General features: G+C 47.5%; 1 protein-coding gene across 1 annotated transcript; it reads left to right on the forward strand.

The window, feature by feature from the left end:
- Positions 1-4,296: 4,296 nt before the first annotated feature.
- Positions 4,297-16,053, forward strand: CHIT1 (chitinase 1). Its single transcript, XM_059038375.1, is given in 14 exon segments — positions 4,297-4,321; positions 5,366-5,395; positions 7,602-7,660; positions 7,662-7,804; positions 8,386-8,442; positions 9,798-9,963; positions 10,169-10,293; positions 10,936-11,009; positions 11,012-11,058; positions 13,265-13,450; positions 13,761-13,874; positions 15,159-15,285; positions 15,810-15,980; positions 15,983-16,053. Coding segments are annotated over 14 exon segments (1,395 nt in total).
- Positions 16,054-19,429: the final 3,376 nt, after the last annotated feature.

Consider the following 19,429-nt stretch of genomic DNA (forward strand, 5'->3'; position numbering starts at 1 on the left):
AGTAATGAGGAATCTCAGCTTCAACAAATTTGGTGGAAGATAGAAAAGGCTCAGGGCCCATTGTGGGGGTGGAAAATTCTCCCTACCAGTGAGAAAAGGCTGAAGCGTGAGTGATTCTCAAGGGGATTTGCATTTTGAGAAATGACCCCAGTGAGAAGCAGTACTTAACCTTGTACGCTGCAAGCTCCACAGGCACAGGGGCTGTGAATTCATCTCAGGGTCCCCAGTGCCTGGCACAGTGCTTGTTATCTAGAAGGTGTACAGCAAACAGGTAGACTAAATTTTTTTAAATAATAAAAGTAAAAAAGTAAAAGGAATGTGTGCTCATCATTAACAGTCAGAACATAATTGTTTGAGGTTAGAAAATCAGAAACCCTCACTGCCTCTCACTCTGATTATCTGAGTTCCTTTTTTTTTTTCAGTTTGTTTGATCTGTCTTTCATGTAGACACTCTTTCCCCAAATGTCTAGTGATCCTGCATTTCTTCCATATGCAATAGTGAGTCATCGCTACTGGAAGCTCCAGGGGCTTGGTGGCTTTTTATCTAAGGGCCCCCACTTTGGGGTGATGGGATAGGGACATGACTATTCCACTCAAGATGTCATTTGAGTTTTAGTAGTCTGAGTTTTGGTAACTTTTCTCTTAGGCTGGTTTGTTTTCCTGAGAGGAGTTAATGCTCTGCTTGAAGCTCTAGCGGAGGGAAGGGCTGGTTGGTCTGAGCATCCCAGAGACTTTCAGAGACTTTCATTTAATTCCCCTGTCATCAGTCTCAGTCTTCAGTCTGGTATCCCCCTTACCCCATTCCCCTCCACTCTCTGCTGGGCAACGTGTTCCCAAATCTACAGTCACTCTGGTTCATCTTGTGTTTTATGGGGATGGAGAAGAAGATCTGGGGGTCTACACAGTTCACTCATACCTACTGTTGTCAGCTTCACTCCACTTCACAATTTTCTGCTAACTCCTGTGCCTTTCCAGGGTGCCTTGCCATGAATCCCCTGCTTCCTGTGCATTCCCCACCGGCTGGCTGAGGTTTCAGCTTTTTCAGGTCTGCTGAGTGAGTTCCACTTGTTCATTCTGTTTCATCTTCCAAACAGCTGTTGATATCTCTCTTCTATTTTGGTCCCCTCTTCCATTTACTTCATCCTAGTTGATTTATACCATTTTAATCCTTTAACTGCTATTTTGAGGGGGTTTCAGAAGAGAGTGGAGATAAACACCTGTGTTCAATCTGCCATGTGCAATGGATACACTGTGCTTTTTCCTTTTAACAATATATTGAGAACGTGTTTATTTCTTTGTAATTGGCTATAGAATTCCAGGCTCCAATAGGCAACACATAAATCGATTTTAAGTTTATGTTGCTTAATGCTGGAAAGTATACAATGAACATTATTTTACACTAATAATTATGTGTAGAAATAAAGAAGAGAAGAGTAGAAGGAGAGAGAGAGAAAGAGAGAAGGAAGGAGGAAGAGGAATGGGGTCTACATGGAATGTCAGGCTCTGAAGGAGGGAGTGGGAGAGAAGCTCAGGAAAATGAATGGGCTGTAGTTCTGGCCTTGGCCCATACTACCTAAATCCAATCCTCGCCTCTCATTTCTGGTACCCACTGAATGCCAACTGCCTCAGACTCAAACCTGTTGTTATTTGAGAGAAAAGCAGCTTCCACTGGGATGTGGTCTGCCAGGATCAGGAAACAAGCTGACGTTTGGACAGGCAAGGCCACAACCTGCATGGCCAGAGAGGGCTCAGTGTGCCCTTTCTTGCCAGAGGGTGGGGTGGGGGCTCCCAGATGTGCGTTTCAGCATGACTGAAGGCCACAGTGGGCAGCGTCCACAAGGTCCACCCCTGCCTGGGGCTCAGGCCCATCAGAAGATGCCCAGATAGGAAAGGGAAGAGCCTGGGAACCTTCACTCCAGCTCTGTCTCCTCTTTTATCCAGCTTTGGGCAAGTTTGCAAGAAACAGAAGCTTTGGCTTCTGTTTCTTCAACTGCAATATGGGAGAATAGCTTCTGCTAATAGTTAAGAGGTTTTATGGGGAGGTGTGCACTTCTCACATCAACCAGATACTTTCTGAGCACTTGACATTGAGTGGTGAGAGGACTGAGGAAACAACATTCAATAATAAACTCAATATTTTCAGCTATTTGTTGAGGACTATTCTATGTGCTGGCCACTGGGGTTGTCAGTGCACAGTAGTGGACAAACAGACATGGTTCCCACTCTTGGGGCTTCCAGTCTAGTGAGAAGGACACACATTCAATTCATAAACTCACAAAATAAGTACATAATTTCAAATTAGGATAAGGGCTAGGAAGGAAAAGAGCATTCTGCTTCAGGAGAGAGTAACAGGAATGAGGTAGTCAGGGGGAAAGAAAAGAAACAGCTGCATAAACCAAGGTAGTGATGCTAATGGTGGGGCTACTGGGTGCAGGGGAGACCCCAGATGATTGGGGGCAGGTCAGCACTTAGAGTGACTCAGAATCCCGGGCACCACAATGCAGGATCCTTTTGGTAACATGAAGCCGAGTCAGGAAAGCCCAAAGCTGACAGGTCAGCTATGTGTACGGGAGTAAGGGGCAAGATAAGGAGGCCGACCACCTGTCTCTCTGGAGAAGCCTCTCAAAGTGTCCTGGTTTTCACTTCCCACCTTCACCCTTCCCCTTCTGACCACATTCCAAGACCTGAGGCAGCGCTATAGACCTCAGGTGATTCTGAATAGACTCCCTGGAAGGATCCCTAAGTGAAAGAGAAGGCAAGGACACAGGGACTGTCCATCTGGGCACAGAGCTCTGACCGCCTCAGAGACCTCACAGAAGTTACCAGAGCCCTGATCTCTGACACAAACTGAGACTGGGCAGAAGTGTCAGGGCCGGGCAGCCCCAGGAATAAGAGCAGCCGGCAGGCAGTGCATTCATAACCATCCTCTGAGGACTTCTCCTTACAGGTGAAGAAACTGGAGTTCAGAGAAATCAAGGGACATGCTCGAGGTTACACAGATATTAAATGACCGAGTTGGGATTCAAACCCAGCCAACTTGACTCCAGAGTCTGCTGGCCCTGGACGTTCCCACTCAGCCATTCAGGCCACTCACATTAAGGCCTAGGAGCAAAGAGCAGATCCCCTAGAGTTTTGCCAGGACCTTGGAGTTCATGTACGCACTGTCCATTGTCTGCAGACAGAATAAGTAACATGTCCCAGTAGGTCCTGCAGTGGCTGAGTGCTGCCCCCTCCCCCAATATCTCCATCCAGCACCTCAGAATGTGACCTTACTTGAATAAGGGTCTATGCAGATGTAATTAAGGTGGGAATATCAAGATGAGATCACCCTGGGTGGTCCCTAAATCCAATGACAAGGGTCTTTATATGAGGCAGAATAGAAGACATGCAAAGACACAGAGGAAAACAATCCTGGTGAGAATGGAAACAGACATCGGAGTGATGCTGCCACAAACCAAGGAACACCAGAAGCCATCAGAAGATGGAAGAGGCAAGGAAACATTCTTCCCTAGAAATTCTGGAGGAAGCATGGCCCTGCCAATACCTCAATTTCAGACTTCCGGCCTCCTGAACCGTGAGGTAATAAATCCTGTTGCTTTAAGCCGCCTAGTTTGAGGTTTTTTGTTACAGCAGCCACAGGACACTGATAGATGTCTGATTCTTCATAATAAACACAGGCATTTAAAAATATTACTAAGGTCATTGTTGCTATTTATCATGATGTATTTTTCTCCGTGGATAGAAAATATTACTATCACATGGATAGTAATAAAAATATTACTATTGTAAAATATAGGTTATACTTGCAATGCTATCATCTTACAGAGAGATTACCTAAATTCCAGAAGCGTCGTGGTAAAGCAGGCAGGCAGGCTGGTCTGGAAGCCTGCTCCCCTGACTCATGAGGTGTTTCTCTTCCTCCGAGGCCTGGGGCTGCTTGTGGTCCTCACCAGCCCACAGAGAAAATCAGAATCAAGTTCGCCCAGCAGAAGGTTTAGAAACACTTGCCTCTTCCCTCCCTTTGCCTCCTGGCTTGGGCAATGATAGGAGCCCATGTTACAGCCTGATTGTTCCAGAAAACCAAGCATCGCTAAAGGGCATTGTGTCAGGTATCCCCAGTCCGTGCTACTTGGCACCCTAGACCTCCATACCACATCGCCTGCCCGCTGTGCCCACCTGCTGCCCCTGTCTGACTTCAACACCCCTGGCTGTGTTGGGACAGGGAGGCCTGATAAAAGGAGGGCAGGATCTGGATAGCTGGTTGCGTGGGCTGGAGTCTGTCACTGAGCCAACACCATGGTGTGGTCTGTAGCCTGGGCAGGTGAGTGGGTGCTGTCGGGGAGCATGGGCTGCGCCCCGGGAGCTGTGGGGAAGTGGGAATGTGTATGTGAAATGGCTCCTTGGTGCTGTCTGTAAGGAAGCAGAAGCTTTCCGGAGAACTTTGGAGGGTCATTCCATTTCTCCCTCTGCTGCCAGGCTTGCAGTCCCTGTGGGCTCCCCTTCCCGAGGTCTTTCAGCCCAAGAGGCTCTGTGTTGGAAGGAAAAGCTTTTCTCAACAGGCTGAAAATGACTTTTCCTCCTGTTTTGGAAGCCCAGAGTCAGTGAACCCTTGGCATTGGGTGGTTTTGTCTTTCCTGTGTTCTGAGGCCCCCTACTCTCCAGGGGTGCCCACTGCCAAGGAATTCTTCCCCACCTTGATGCTGGAGGGCAGCCTGGGAGCCATGACCCTGGGTGCCCTTACAAATTTTCATGCAGGTTTTATTAGGCTAATGGCAAAGTCCGAGGTCTCCAGAGAGGTGAAATAAATACTTTTAAAGGAGTCCCACTGAGCCCTAAGTCTCCAAGGATATTGGTAACTCAGCCAGCCTCTTGTGGGGTGTGGCAGGAAAGCAGCAAACAGTAGTCAATTGTGGCTGTGAACAGAGGTACAGAGACCTCACCTAGAGATGAACTCTCTGGCCTAGCCCTTCCAAATTGGCTCTTTTCATCCTGAGGATAGGTTTTCTGCTTATTTCAAAAGAGAAACTTTCTCTCTAAAAAGCTTAAATGTCAGTGGTTTTCCTAGAATCTTCACTACCCTCTACTGGTGTTCTAGAGAGGGAGCAGTCTCAGCTCATGGAGACGTCCATCAGCTCTGGGACTAGCCCAGGCCAGGTAGGGGCCCCTGCTGTCTGGCCTGGGTGAAGGGATGGACACAGTGCCCTCCTGGGTCCCTTGTGGGCAGAGGAAGCTGGATTTGTAGGAAACTGTCCTGAGCCCACCCCCGTCCCTGACCACTTCTCGCTCCTGCGCTTCAATAGCCATAGAGGGCCTGGGAAAGTAAGAATGACATCTTAAGCTCTGCCTTCTCTTTTGTGCTGTTCAGGTTTGATGGTTCTGCTGACGATCCAATGGGGTAAGTGGTGCCTTTCTTGAAGCTATCCCTGGGTTCCCTCAGTCCCATTCCCTGGGCTCTGCTACCCTCTCCCATTCACTCCCCCAACACTTACGCCCACTCCAAGAGCTCTTGCCAGATTTCAGTGTGTTCTCCCCTCCAAAGCTCAGGTCCCTGCAAGTGTCCTTGTCCCCATAATAGCCTTGCCATTCCTTCTTCTGGGAAGGTTCTAGCCTCCTAACCCACTAGCTGAACTCCTGTGTGTCCGTGGGGCCAGCTTAAATATCAGCCTCTCTCTGGTCTTTCCTGAGGTCACTTGCTCCAACCTCTGTGCTCTCATAGCACTGGAACACATTTTACAGTATATATCACAGTGTTTCTAATTACTGGCTTAGGTGTCTCCCCTACAACCAGGAGGGGAGCTCTGAGCTCCTGGAAGTAAGAAACCTAAGTCTTCTCCAGCTCCATGTTCTAGCCCCTTGGCTCAGCAAGGACAGAACACTTTTTCCATGTCTGTTGAACTGATTGCATGTGGAGCTTAGGAGAGCCAGGAGGGCTCCTTCTTGCACAAGACAGGAGAGAACTCTCTGGGTGATGTTTAGCAACTTGGACTCCTGGGTTCCCTTCCTATCCCACACTACTCCCTGTACTCAGACCCTCATCCTGAACCTGGGCTGTGGCACTGGGCACACATTTCCCCTCTTCGTCTCACAGGAGGGGAGAGCCAGGTCCAAAGAAATAGCAAACATGGGGAGGAGAGAAAAGTTGAAGATTTCCTCAAAAGCTTTAATCCAAGCTACTTCTGGGCATATGGTGTGTTATGGTATGGGATGGTATATATTTATAATAATAGAATTTTGTGTGGGCTAAGGGTTAATGTATGCAAAGCACTTAGAACAGAGCTTACTTTCTGCCAGGACTGTTCTGAGTGTTTCACATACATTAACTCTTCACTCACACAATAGTCCTTAAGATAAGAACAATCATCATTCCCATTTTATGAAGGAGAAAGCTGAATTATCTGGCTAAAATGTTGCAGAGTTGGGATTTCAACCCAGGCATGAAATTCCAAAGTCCCTGCTGTTAACCACCAGACAGTACAAATATTCATGCACAATATTCAACATGCTATGGCAGGATATGATACAAAATAAAAAGAGCCTCCTGGCTCCTTTCTAGATGGTCCCAGGGATGTGTTCGCTGGGTTAATCCTCTGCTTCCTTCTTTTGCTTTGGGGAGTTCACCAATCCTCCTTCTATGTCACTCAGGCAATGTCCCAGTCCCGTTGGCAGACTTCACTCCTGGGTGACCTCTAGTTAGGGCCAGTGACTACCCAAGAGCTTTGACCCTTCTGAGAGCCATCCCTGGGCACAGGGGTGTCTCAGCCAACCCTTCATGCTCTGGGTTCCTACACACCCTCCTATAGCCTCTTTGCACTGCTCTCCCTCTTCATCCTCTCACTGGCCACATGGGGGCCGGAGGAGGGTGCAGAGATACACTGTCTGTGCAAAAGGAAATCCTAGGGTCTAGACCTTGACCACAGACATGCTCCAGTCCAAACTCATCATTCTGCCAAGTCCCTGGCATAAAATGCTGGCGTGTACAAACCACACGATCATAGTCTGCAAGGCTGGAAGAGCCCTCAGAGACCACACTGTCATTTTCAGATGGCGACCCCTAAGCCAAGGCTAAAGAGAAGATCGGCACGAAGTACTCTTCTGGCAGCTGCAGGAATGAAGATGAGCATCTTTGTGTTCTGGTCAACTTTGCACAGTGCTGCCCTTGGTGGGAGCCGTCACTGCTAGACAAGCCCCCGCCTGGGAGGAGAGGTCCTACACACAAAGCCATTCTACAGGGTATGCGGATGACAGAAACAAGCTGCCTTTTCCTAATGAAAATATTCTCTTTGTTAGAACCTTGTCAGTGATATTAAACCAATTCTCTACAAGGGATAATAGTATATAAATGCAAACCTCTTTAAAGCAAGACTAAAGAAACATAAACCCAGGCCTGTAACTGGGCCCTCCTCTCTGCCACTTTATATATTTGTATTTTAATTAACATTCTGGAGTATTCCAAGCTGTGATTTGAAAGCTCTGCCTCCAGCAGATGAAGGGCCATGTTTAACATCTTCTGGCATGACATAAGTTCTGCCTCTGGGCACAGGGTGCCAGTCCACAGCAGGCCCTTCTGATTGCCATTTCTTTTCTTTGCCCCAACTGGCCAGGCTCTGCGGCAAAACTGGTCTGCTACTTCACTAACTGGGCCCAGTACAGACAGGGGAGCTGCTCGCTTCTTGCCCAAGGATGTGGACCCCAATCTGTGCACCCACCTTATATATGCCTTTGCTGGCATGAACAATGACCAGCTCAGCTCCATAGCGTAGAATAATGAGACGCTCTGCAAGGAATTCAACTGTTTGAAGAAGATGTGAGCTGCAGTGGAGGAGGTGGGGATGGGAGATGGAGAAGACAGGCGCCTCCTCTCAAAGCCAGAAACCTTCTCCATTACTGCAGTCTGGCTGCAGACCCTCTGTGTGGCTTTGGGCAAGTCTCATCACTTCTGTGGGCTTTTCCGTGCTTATGTGGAAGAGGTGGGGGTAGACAGTGACTCCTTAAGTGCCCTTCCAGTTTAGGTCTAAGTGGAATCTGGACTGTGAAACTGTTTCCCTCCACTGGGAATGAGTGCCCTTCTATCTCCTAAAATCTATCTGTCCTTCAGCTCAAGTGTTATCACTACCTTAATACAGCCTCTCTGAAGATCTGTCCCGATCTCTTGCTTTCTGAATTCCTTGAGTGTATGGCTACCCAGCCAGATAAGAGGTCCTCAAAGGTAGGAATGTGTCTTTTCTTTCCCAATCTAGAGCTTCCCTGGTACAGAATCTGAACATAGGGATTTATATATTCCCTACCTCACCCCACCAGCCCTGCCAGCCTCCTTGCTTCCTTGTTAGTGAGGTGAGCCCCAGGACCTGGCTGGATAAATTCTGGCGTTTCTCTTTTCTTTCCCAGGAATCCCAAGCTGAAGATGCTGCTGGCCACTGGGGGCTGGAACTTCGGCACTCAGAAGTGAGTTGTCTGTGGGCACCAATGTAGCAGGGCCCCTAGTGGGGAACTGGCTCACTGGCCAGAGAGACCCCCAGTCGGGGAATCAGCCAGGCAGAGGTGTAGCCAGGGTGAGGGGGAGTGGGAGAGAAGAGTGGACTCTGGGGGCTGACCTTCCTTCTGACTTCTTGGTACCTCATCAGGAGGCAGTGGAGTGGGCTTAGCTCCAGACCGTTATACATCCAGTCTTGCTTTAAATGCAGCACAGAGAGTCTGACCTCTTTCCAGGCCTCAGTCTCTTCCTCCATGAAATGTGTAAAGGGAGTGTCTCAACTAATCCCAGACAACATATGATGTCTCTATTTTCTGAGATCTGGAACAGTATGTCTGAGAATTTTTGTTCCCCTTCTGGGTGTCAAAGGCAGACTGTGAAATTGAGCTTGGATGCCAGAATATTGACATTTCCAGGACATTTCTGATGATTTATGGAGATAATGGAATGATATATTTGGAACCTTACTTTTCCTAGAAAGTCCTAACTATAAGGTCCCCAAGATTCTAAACCAGTCTTTCTAATACTTTTTTGCATCATGAGCCCTTTTGAGAACCTGATGAAATTTATGACTCCCCTTTGCCAAAACACTGCTTATACACAGATTTTTCACTGAAATTCAGGATTCTTAGCCTGGGGTTCCCAGGCACACAAACCCCAATTAAGAACTGATGCTGTTAGCTAAATTAAAATAGAAATGGTCTATAAAACTCAAGACCCCCAAGAAGTCCAGAGACTTCTTGAGAAAGTAAGATGTGGGGAGGTAATTCTTGGGGCCCCTCAGGAATTGTAAAGAACTCTGGACTAGTAATAGTAATAACAATAGCACAAAGCACTCTACAAATGTGAGTTAAAAGAATGGTAACCATGTTAACCTGCCAGGGAAGTAGAAGAGCAGGCCCCCAAGATTACGCATATCCTCACTAACCTGCTTCTCTTCCTCTTCATCTTAGAAACTGATTCCTTTTGTTTTTTCAGTCTCCATGCTGGTTGACAGCCAGCTCTGATTCAGGTTAGAACAAATCCCTAGGCAGGGATGTGGCAGTAAGCTTCTGGAGGGAATTTTGGGAAGCAGAGCTCCTAGTGAGTCAGTGTGCCCCTGGTGATGTCAATGTTTGGGGGGCACTTCTACATTGTCCCTTTCCCTTATCCAGGCCCATAACCCACCTGCAAATATCCCGGCAGCCTCTGAAGCAGCCCTTCCAGTGCCCTTCTGGCCTAGACAGCCGAGCACCAATATCCTAAGTAGTTTCTCACTTGCCTCTGAGGGAGCATGACCCACTGTCCTGTGTAAGACAGGCCCACACTGCCCTTTATCAAGCCACAGGTTCATGGATATGGTGGCTATAGCCAATAACCGACAGACCTTTGTCAACTCAGCCATCAGGTTTCTGTGCAAATATGGCGTTGATGGTCTCGACCTTGACTGGGAGTACACAGGAAGCCGGGGGAGCCCTCCATCAGATAAGCGGTGCTTCATAACCCTGGTGCAGGTACAGCTGCGTGAGACAGGGAAGACCCAGTTGGCCAGGGGGCCACCTAGGTGCTGCTCTGCCCTCAGGCTCAGCTGCTTCATGTGTCTGCATAGCACAGACCAGCCCTGTGGTCAGTTTCAGGCTCCTGTGTGGAAACATCTGCTTGGGGCTCACAGGGCTGCCTGTTCCCTGCCTGTGTGTTCACTCTGAGCTGCCCCTGTAGGACCTGGCCAATGCCTTTCAGCAGGAAGCCCAGGCCTCAGGGAAGGCACACCTCCTGCCGAGCACAGCTGTCCCAGCAGGACCACACTGCACAAAAGCTGGATACAAGGGGGACAAAATTAGTCTGTGAGTCTCAGGCAGATGGCATGGACCCGGTGTTCTCTGCGGGGGAAAGAGACCAAGGGTAGGCTGAGCTTCCCCCAGAATGGAGCAGGGGCTGGCCTGCCTCACCAGCAGACCCAAGGAGTGTTTCCTTACCACATCTGCTACTCCATCACTCCGGAGTCCCTCTCTTTGGAGCCTTGCCCTTTTCCTTAAGAACTCAGTCTTAAAGTGAAATACCTCTGGGGCAGGAAAGAGGGGAGCACTTAGCATCTCCAAAAGAATTAGTTCCCACCCCAGGCCTACTGAATAAAAGCCTGTAACTGAATGAGATTCCCAGGTGATTTATGTGCACAACTAAAGTTTGAGAAATGCTAAGCTAGATTTCCCTTCAAAATAGCAAAATAGCAAGAGGTGTCCTTGAGTGGACTCTTTCCTGAGTGGACAGCTGGGAGGAGGACGCTGAAGACATGAGCTGCCAAGAATGAGAATGGCATGGATGACGGAGGCGGCTGCGTCTCCAAGAGCCAGAAGGGAGCCCGCCCCCACCATGCAGGTCTCTCCCCAGGCCACACACTGCGTGAGAGGGGAGGGAGGAACAAGGAAGGAGGAGGGCCCCACCCCACGCACTAACCCCTCACTCTTTCTTTCCCACACCTCATGCAGGAACCTGGAGTTCCTCGGCTTCATGGCCTATGAATTCCATGGCTCTTGGGAGAAGAACACAGGGCATAACTGTCCCCCCACGGGAGACAGGGAGAGAGCGGGGCTGTGGCCAAATTCAATGTGGTAAGTGGGGGGACACCCCTGGCACAGGCCCTTGCCGGTGTCCCCTTCTGAGCCTTGAAGAACCCAAAGGAAGGGAAAAGCAGGACACCAAGCAGGGCATGGAGAAGCCAGGATTGTTTTGTTTCTTTCGTGTTTGTTTGTTTGTTTGTTTGTTTGATTTTCCTGTTCCATGCCACTGCTGAGGAGAAACCTCACTTCTGTGTAGCATCTTGGCTGATATTAGACACAGCAAACCAATATAGTTTGGGGACACATCAAACAAACCAGTGACTAATTGGGAGGCTGTCTTTGAGCTCAAGTTTCCAGCCAAAATAGCTTCTGCTCCCTTCATACACCCTCAGCCTCATTTCCTTCAAGATAATGGGTAGCTTTTGCTCCTTGGCACTGAATGTCCTTCTGGAAGGTGTTTTCTGGAAAGAGGTGAGAGCTTTGCCAAGTTGATAATATCTCAGGGCAGAACCACCCCTACGCCACGCCAGTCCCGGGAAAGGGCAGGCTTGGTTGCAGACTGGGGTGGGTGGAGGTTTCCTGCCCAGCTCTTTCTCATTCAGTAGGCTAGACATTTTTTTACAAGCCCATTCCAATTTTAAAAGTCAAGATTGACCGTATCATTTCTCCTTCTTAACAAACAACAATAACAAAAAGCCCCAAATTAAAATGTTTGTTAATTTTGGGGAGCCCATATCTTTGTGTGTCAGCTGGGTGGAACATCTAGGACTTCCATGGCTCTTTCACAAATAAAGTGCACTTCTTCAGGCACTTGAGCCGAGCGTCTAGACCTCACATTGCGCCTGGCTCCTCCACCCTCATCTGGGAAACTGTGTGGGTCCCAGGGGAAGTCAGCCCAGTCAAGTGGGGAGACATACAAAGACATTCAGCTGAGAGGTGAGGGGGTTGAATTCCCACTGGCACAGTGCTCTCCAAGCTGTGTGCCTGGGGATCCATGTGGGGGAAGGGAGGCCTTTATCCTCCTACAAAGTGGCCTTCTACTCTCCATACTATGTGCCCTGCATGTTGCTTCTGGCCAGAGGGGTGCCGTTTCCAAATTTGCACAAAAATGCCACAGAACTTAGCAGGGTGCTCTGACCTCTGTCCTCAGAAAGCTCCAGTCTGATCAAAGATAAATCATATGGGGCTTCCCTGGTGGCGCAGTGGTTGAGAGTCCGCCTGCTGATGCAGGGGACACGGGTTCGTGCCCGGGTCCGGGAAGATCCCACATGCCGCGGAGCGGCTGGGCCCCGTGAGCCATGGCTGCTGAACCTGCATGTCCGGAGCCTGTGCTCCGCAAAGGGAGAGACCACAGGAGTGAGAGGCCCGCCTACCACAAAAAAAAAAAAAAAAAAAAAAAGATAAATCATATGGACCAGAAAAAAGAAATACACGTAAATCAATACAGTGAAAATATCTAAGTGCTAAGAGGTTGCAGGGTAACTAGAAAACCTGGACTCAAACAGGGTGGCTTCTGGGAAAGTGAGCCTACCATCCTGGTTTGAGGGAAGAGTCTTCATTATTTGTTTATTCCACAGAGTTATATTGGGTACCTCCTCATGTCACAGGCCTGGGGGTGTCATGTCAAGTAATACATGATGGCGGAAGGTCTTGTGCAGAGGCAGTGAAGAAGCCCTGTGCTCATTTGTTCTATTTGCGCATCTTAGTGTCAAGCATTGTTCTAGGCACTGGGGATACAGAGATAAATAAAATTCCCCGCTCTTGTACTGAGGGTGAAACAACAGTGATGGTAATGATCACAATCATAGCTCCCCTTTATTGCACTATGTTAGACTTATACCTGCATTATATCTTTTAATTCTCACAATGCCCTTAGTGACAAATATTTTTATCATTTCCATTTTATAGACAGGAAGCTCGAGGCTCAGCAAGATCAAATAAGTTGCTGAGTAAGGCAGAGATCTTTGTTTCCTGAGGTATCCCAAGCATCTGGGACAGTGCCTGGTACACAGATGGCCTTCAGTAAATATTTTCTGAGTCAATGACTGTTTGACTCCAGAGCCCATGCTCTTGGCTATAGGGCCATGCAGCTTCAATCACTGTGGTTCAGGGTCTAAGACAGGATCTAAAGATGATGGGGCAGGGTTGGAACACTAGTAAAAGCTCATGAAACTCCTCTGGATCCCCCAGGCTTGGGTGATCTGAACCAGTCTAAAGGCAAAGAAAATTAGCCCTGACATTCCTCCTTCACCACCAGGACTCTGCCATGCAACGGTGGCTGCAGAAAGGGACCCCTGCCAGCAAACTGATCCTTGGCATGCCCACCTATGGATGATCCTTTACCCTGGCCTCTTTGTTGGACACCGGAGTGGGGGCCGAAGCCACGGGGCCTGGAACTCCTGGCCCCTTCACCAAAGAGAGAGGACTCCTGGCTTACTATGAAGCAGGAAAACCCACAGCCACCCTGAGTATTGTGCAGAGCAGGGGCTTCTTCTCCCATAATTTCTGAATGAGGATGCTAGGCACATGAATTCTGGTCTGGTAAATTCCATCCCATGCCTGTCATCTTGGATTTATCCTTAACCCCAGGTGCCTCCATTGAATCGACAGTTCTAGGTCACTCAGTCTAGAACTTCCTAGATTCTCCAAGCTTCTCAGATGGGAAATTTTCAGTCTCTAGTCTCCTCATGACAGGGAGAAGATGCTTGCAGTGCCTCCCACCTCCTTCCCAGATCTGCCCTCTGCTCCTAGAGGTCTGCTCTTGGAAGGGGGCTGCTGAGCACAGAATCAAGGAACAGAAGGTACCCTATGCCTTTCAGAGCAACCAGTGGGTCGGTTTTGATGATGTGGAGAGCTTCAAAATCAAGGTGAGGCTCGGCCCTGCTGGGAAGGTGTGGTCCTGTGTGGGCCCAAGGCCTGTCAATAACATTCAATGACAGCATTCAGAACCTCTTCAAGGAGAAATATCCCAGCATTTCACAGATCTCCATGTGATAGCATTTTGTACCATTATCACCTATTGATTAAGAAAAGACAAGGGCAAAAAAATTGCTCTACATTGAGTATCTCTCTTGAAAGTATTTGTATTTTATTAAACATAAATTCTACAGATGTATAAGAGGAGAAATACATACAGTAAGGCATATCATTTTATTCAGTCCATTGACAATACTGGGTGCATGTTCAAATTATAGATCCTTTGATTTACTTATATGACACCCCCTCCATTCCTGCCTCAAAACTTGAGTGCATTTACCTGTTCCCATGTCTCTTTTTCCAGTGAGGTCATTGGCACCTGCAGAGGGACCTGCATTTGTTCATCTGCTTATCTCTTGTCAGTTATGCAGGGCAGACAGTGGCAGGTTCTTCTGGAGGTGTAGACAAAGTACTCTGGAGAATTGAGGAGGCAGCATGATCCTTGCTGGGGAAGATGAGAGAAGACTTCATGGTGGAAAGGATTTTGAGAAAGTCTTAAAGCAGAGAAGGTGGGCCTTCTGGGGAGGAAAGTGCAGGAGAAAGACTTGATGGAGAGGAAAGGGGAAGCTGGCCTCTGAGAGCAAGTTGTACCATAGCTGGAATCCTGAGTGGGGACTGGTGTAGAAAGGGAGGTAGCTGGGAGGGAGATTGGGGTCATCAAGTGTTCCAACAACCCCTACCCTGTAACCCCAGCCTCACGCCAGAGGTGAGCCATGGCACCCTGGCAGGGCTAGGGCCAGGGAATCCCACTCGGAGGGGACACACAGCCATACCCTAAAGAAGCCTCAGGGAAATGGTGGAGGTGAGAAGGCCCTCAGGGTGGACAAAGACATGAAGACATGGTATGTTCCATATGGTAACTGAACTCATCACAATCAGCAGACAGTACCCCAAACACAACAGCTCAGTCCAGAAAATGCTGGGAAGTTAGGGCCTCCACCCTAAAGAAGGTCACACATCCATGTACTCCTCACACCTCCACCCTCATGCCCACCCCTGGCCGTGTTTATGTCAGGGCAGGGAGATTCCAGAATGAATCATGCCCAGCAAGGATCAGGACTCATGGACCTGGGGGTGCTGGAGAAAGGAGGTCCCTGCCTGGATGAGGAACCAGCTCTGGGGCTGCTGGCCGGGCTTCCCTGAGCTCCTCCACCCCCATCTCACTCCTCACACAGGTCAGCTATCTGAAGCAGACGGGACTGGGTGGGGTCATGGTTTGGACACTGAACATGGATAACTTTGCTGGTTTCTTCTGCAACCAGGGCTGATACCCCCTCATCAAGATGCTGTGGCTGGAGCTGAGTGAGTATGGGGTCAGGGCACCTCAGGTACTGGCTTCTTCTAAGGAAATGACTTTGCCCCAGTACTGTGATTTCCCAAATTTCACCCCCAGGAGCTGAGGGAGCTGTAGAAATGATTCTCTTTTCACACTCTCTTCCTCTTTCTGATTGTACCAATGCCTGCCCAGGCTGTTGGTAACCAGGGCTTCCCTTCAGAGGGCCCTCAGCCTGTCTTCTCAAGGCCTGCACTCAGCCTTCATTGTGAGACCCCACTGGCCCTCACCATTACTTGGTTGGGCTTTGCAGATGGTAGATAGCCATTGACTGCCTGTGACACTTGTAGCTCCGGTGTTTTCTCTTGAGCTGTGCTCCAGCTGTAGGTGTGGCTGCTGTCTGGCTGTTCTCTGCCTTGGGCGTCTGACTATGCCCTGCCTGTAAGGTATGGGGTGTTGAGCTGCTGCTGCCTATGATTGCTGCCTGTGTGCTTGGCCTATGGGTTTGGGATCTTTTGGAGGAACCTTGGTTGAATCATCACTGTTTTCCCAGGTCTTCCATATATGTCTTCAGGCCCCCCAGAGCCTGAAGCTCCTGCACCAGGCCAGCCCTCTGAACTTGAGTATGACTCCAGCCTCGGACAAGACACCTTCTGCCAGGGCAAAGCTGATGGGCTCTACCCCAACCCTCGGGACTGGCCCAGCTACTACAGTTGTACAGGGGGTGGTTGTTCCAGCAAAGCTGCCCGAGGAGCCTGGTGTTCAGCTCCTCTTGCAAATGCTGCACCTGGAGTTGAGTCTCCAAGGCCCCTTCTGCCCCAGCACCTAGACAAGGGCCCAGGACCACTCCATAGCCCACATCCCCAGCTCTCCCTGGCAGTTGCAATCTGGCTTCTTGTGTCTTTCCATATCCAAGCTTTCTGTTCTCAGCCTTGGTTTCCTTTTATCCTGCTCTTCCTGGGCTGCCTATTTTACTTGAAAAATAAATCTTTGGTTTGCACCCCACTGCCCCCAGATATGGTGACTTACAGAGGCTTTCTAAGCACTCTTTTAGTTCAAAAACTACCCTGAAGAAGGTAGGAAGTCAAGAGGGGAGGGTGACATAAGGCATGACTAGGTCAGAGCCAGAGAAGGCGGTTCATTCAGGGTGTCACGGTCTGCACCAGGTCTCGCCTTGAAGACTCCACTTTCCAGTGGACAGCTACCAGGGCACAGATGACCACATCTGGGGTATGGCCCTGGATCTGACACATTCTTCATTGGCTCAGAACCCCTTGGAGAGAGAACTTTTCCTGGTGACCTCCATTCAGGTGTTATTCCCAAGATGCTCACTAGATGGTAGCAGAGAAGAGTTTTCCCCTGCCTTAAGGGCTCTGCACACGGCCACTCTGCATCAAAATGAGAATCCAGACCCCCTGCTACTAAACGCTCATTTGACAGATGAGGCAGGGATTATCCTTATTATAAGGATAATCCTTATTATCCTTATTATCCTTATTATATCCTTATAATTATCCTTATTATCCTCCTTTAACAGGTATTTAAACTGAAGACCTATTCTAACCCAGTTCTGAGACCAAAACCAAGGCCTAAATGGGCCTGTCTGCCCTACCCACCCACCCCCAACTTTATAACCTAGGTGACGTACACTTGTATGGAGTAGGCCTTTGAAGTCAAGTGCAAATATTGCCTGTATTGGTAGGTTTGCTTTGCTTTGAGCAATATAGTTTGTAAAGGAATTTTGGGTCACTTATGCTTTAGTGGCTTAGTCCATGAATGTCTGGCCACTCTCTCTAACAGCAATGACCACTTTCAGCCCCATAGAGGAGAAGTTCCTGTGGTCTTTTCTCTGAGCAGACTCAGAGCATTCACCACCATGTCTAATATACCTGCTGGAACACCAGGCAAATCCTCAACCCCCACCCCACCCCAGGATCCAGCTCTCCTGGTGGGCCCACAGTCCCCTGCTCTGACATTATCCACTTCTTAATGTACCACACCTCACCTGGAGCCATGGGAACTGAAGCTCTATTGTCTTTATTTTGTTTCAATTATGAAATCTACCACATGGGCAAAAGAGTGTTTAAAAAAATACGTATGTTCAGTATCACCCAGGAATCCATCACAGGAGTAAGGAAACAACACTACCAACAACTTTGAAGTTACTCATGTGCCCCTCCCTAGTCCCACACCCTTCTAGCTAGACTTTGGTTAGTCATTCCCTCTTCTTTCTTATAGTCTTACCAACCGTCTATATGTTCCTAAACAAGATATTATATAGTCTAGTCTGTTTTGAAACTTAAATAAATAGAAACATACTGTGTGGTACCTTCTGTGGCCCACTTTTTACACTCCACAGAGCTGTAACCCACTTATCTTCACTGCTCTACAGTATTCCATCATATGACTATACCACAATTTATACATTCTGCTATTAATAGGCATTTGGGTTGCTTCCAGCTTTGGGCTAATGTGGACAACATTGCTGTGAACACTCTTGAGCATGACTGTTGGTAAGTATGTGTAGAATTTGTCCAAGAGTGGACTTGATAGGATGTGAGGCATATGCAAATTCAGTTTTATTAGGTTCAGGCAAATATTTTTCCAAAGTAGTCATACAGGTTTTCCCTCCCATTGCAAAGTTCACACTGCATTCCATCCCCACCTTTACTACACTATACTTTATACCAATCCAAGAGGTGCAAAATGGTATCTCATTATGCTTTAAACTTGCATTTCCATAATTACTCATTATTTTAGCATCTTTTCCTGTGTCATAAGCTATTCGTGTTCTTTTGTGAATAGAGTGAGTGTGCCTTGCCCATTTTTCTGTTGGGTTGTTTGTCTCTTTCTTATTGAAATGTAGGAGTTCTTTACATATTCTGAACACAAATCTTTTGATAGTTACAAGTTTGGCTATATTTTCTCCTAGTTTGAGGTTTGGCTTTTCATTCTTTTTAGGTATTGTTTAATGTAATCTTATACCCTTTATTGTTTGTGCTTCCTGTGTCTTGTTTAAAAAATCTTTCCAGGCTTCCCTGGTGGCGCAGTGGTTGGGAGTCTGCCTGCCGATGCAGGGGACATGGGTTCGTGCCCCGGTCCGGGAGGATTCCACATGCCGTGCAGCGGCTGGGCCCGTGAGCCATGGCTGCTGAGCCTGAGCGTCCGGAGCCTGTGCTCCGCTACGGGAGGAGCCACAACAGTGAGAGGCCCGCGTAACGCAAAAAAAAAAAAAAAAAAAAAAAAAAAAATTAAAAAAAAAAAATCTTTCTTTTGTCTGAGGTCAGAAAGATATTTTCCTAGATTGTCATTTAAAATTTTTATAGTTCTTTTTCTTTACGTCTTTAATCCTTCTGAAACTGACATTTGAGTATGCTGTGAGGTAGGATCCAAAATAATTTTTTTTTCCATTTGGATAACCAGTTGTCCCAGCACCATTTATTGCATAATCTATCATTTTCATTTTGATACTAATAAATCAGGTTTCTATCTACGCATGGGTATCCTTCTCTGCCTTGATCTATTTTTTTTACCCCTACCACAGTAACTCACAGACTTAATTACTAAAGCTTTACAATATGTCTTGGTATATGGGGGGGTAAATCCTTCTATTATGTTTTCTGTTTCAGGAATGTCTTGGCTATTCTTAGCTCTTACTTTTCCAAGTACATGTTAGAATCCTTTTGACAAGTTCCATTAAAAATTCTGTTTAAGTTTTGACAAGAACTGAATTGAATATATAGGTCATTGAATATATAGGTCAATTTGGGAACAATTGACATTTTTATATATTGAGTCTCCCATTCTAAAAACATGGTATATCTCTTTATGTAGTTATATTTTCTAAAACATATCTTAATAAAATTTTGTAATTTTCTTCTTAAAGATCTCATACATCTCTTATGATACTTATTCCTAGATTTTAAATTTTTGATAAATTTTATCCTTTTTAAAAATTAAATTTTTTCATTAATTATTGCTAGTGTATAATAATGTCATTGAAGTTTGGATATCAGTGTTGTACCCAGAAACTTTTCCAATCCTTTTATTAATTTCAGTGATTATTCTGCAGAAAGTTCTATGTAGACAATCATATTATCTCCATTAATGTTTTGTTTCTTACATTCCAAACCTTATGACTTTTTTTTCTTGTCAACTGTCCAGTACAGTGGT

This window comes from Kogia breviceps, chromosome 1 (genome assembly GCF_026419965.1).
Source record: "Kogia breviceps isolate mKogBre1 chromosome 1, mKogBre1 haplotype 1, whole genome shotgun sequence".
In the NCBI taxonomy this organism is placed as follows: Eukaryota; Metazoa; Chordata; class Mammalia; order Artiodactyla; family Physeteridae; genus Kogia; species Kogia breviceps.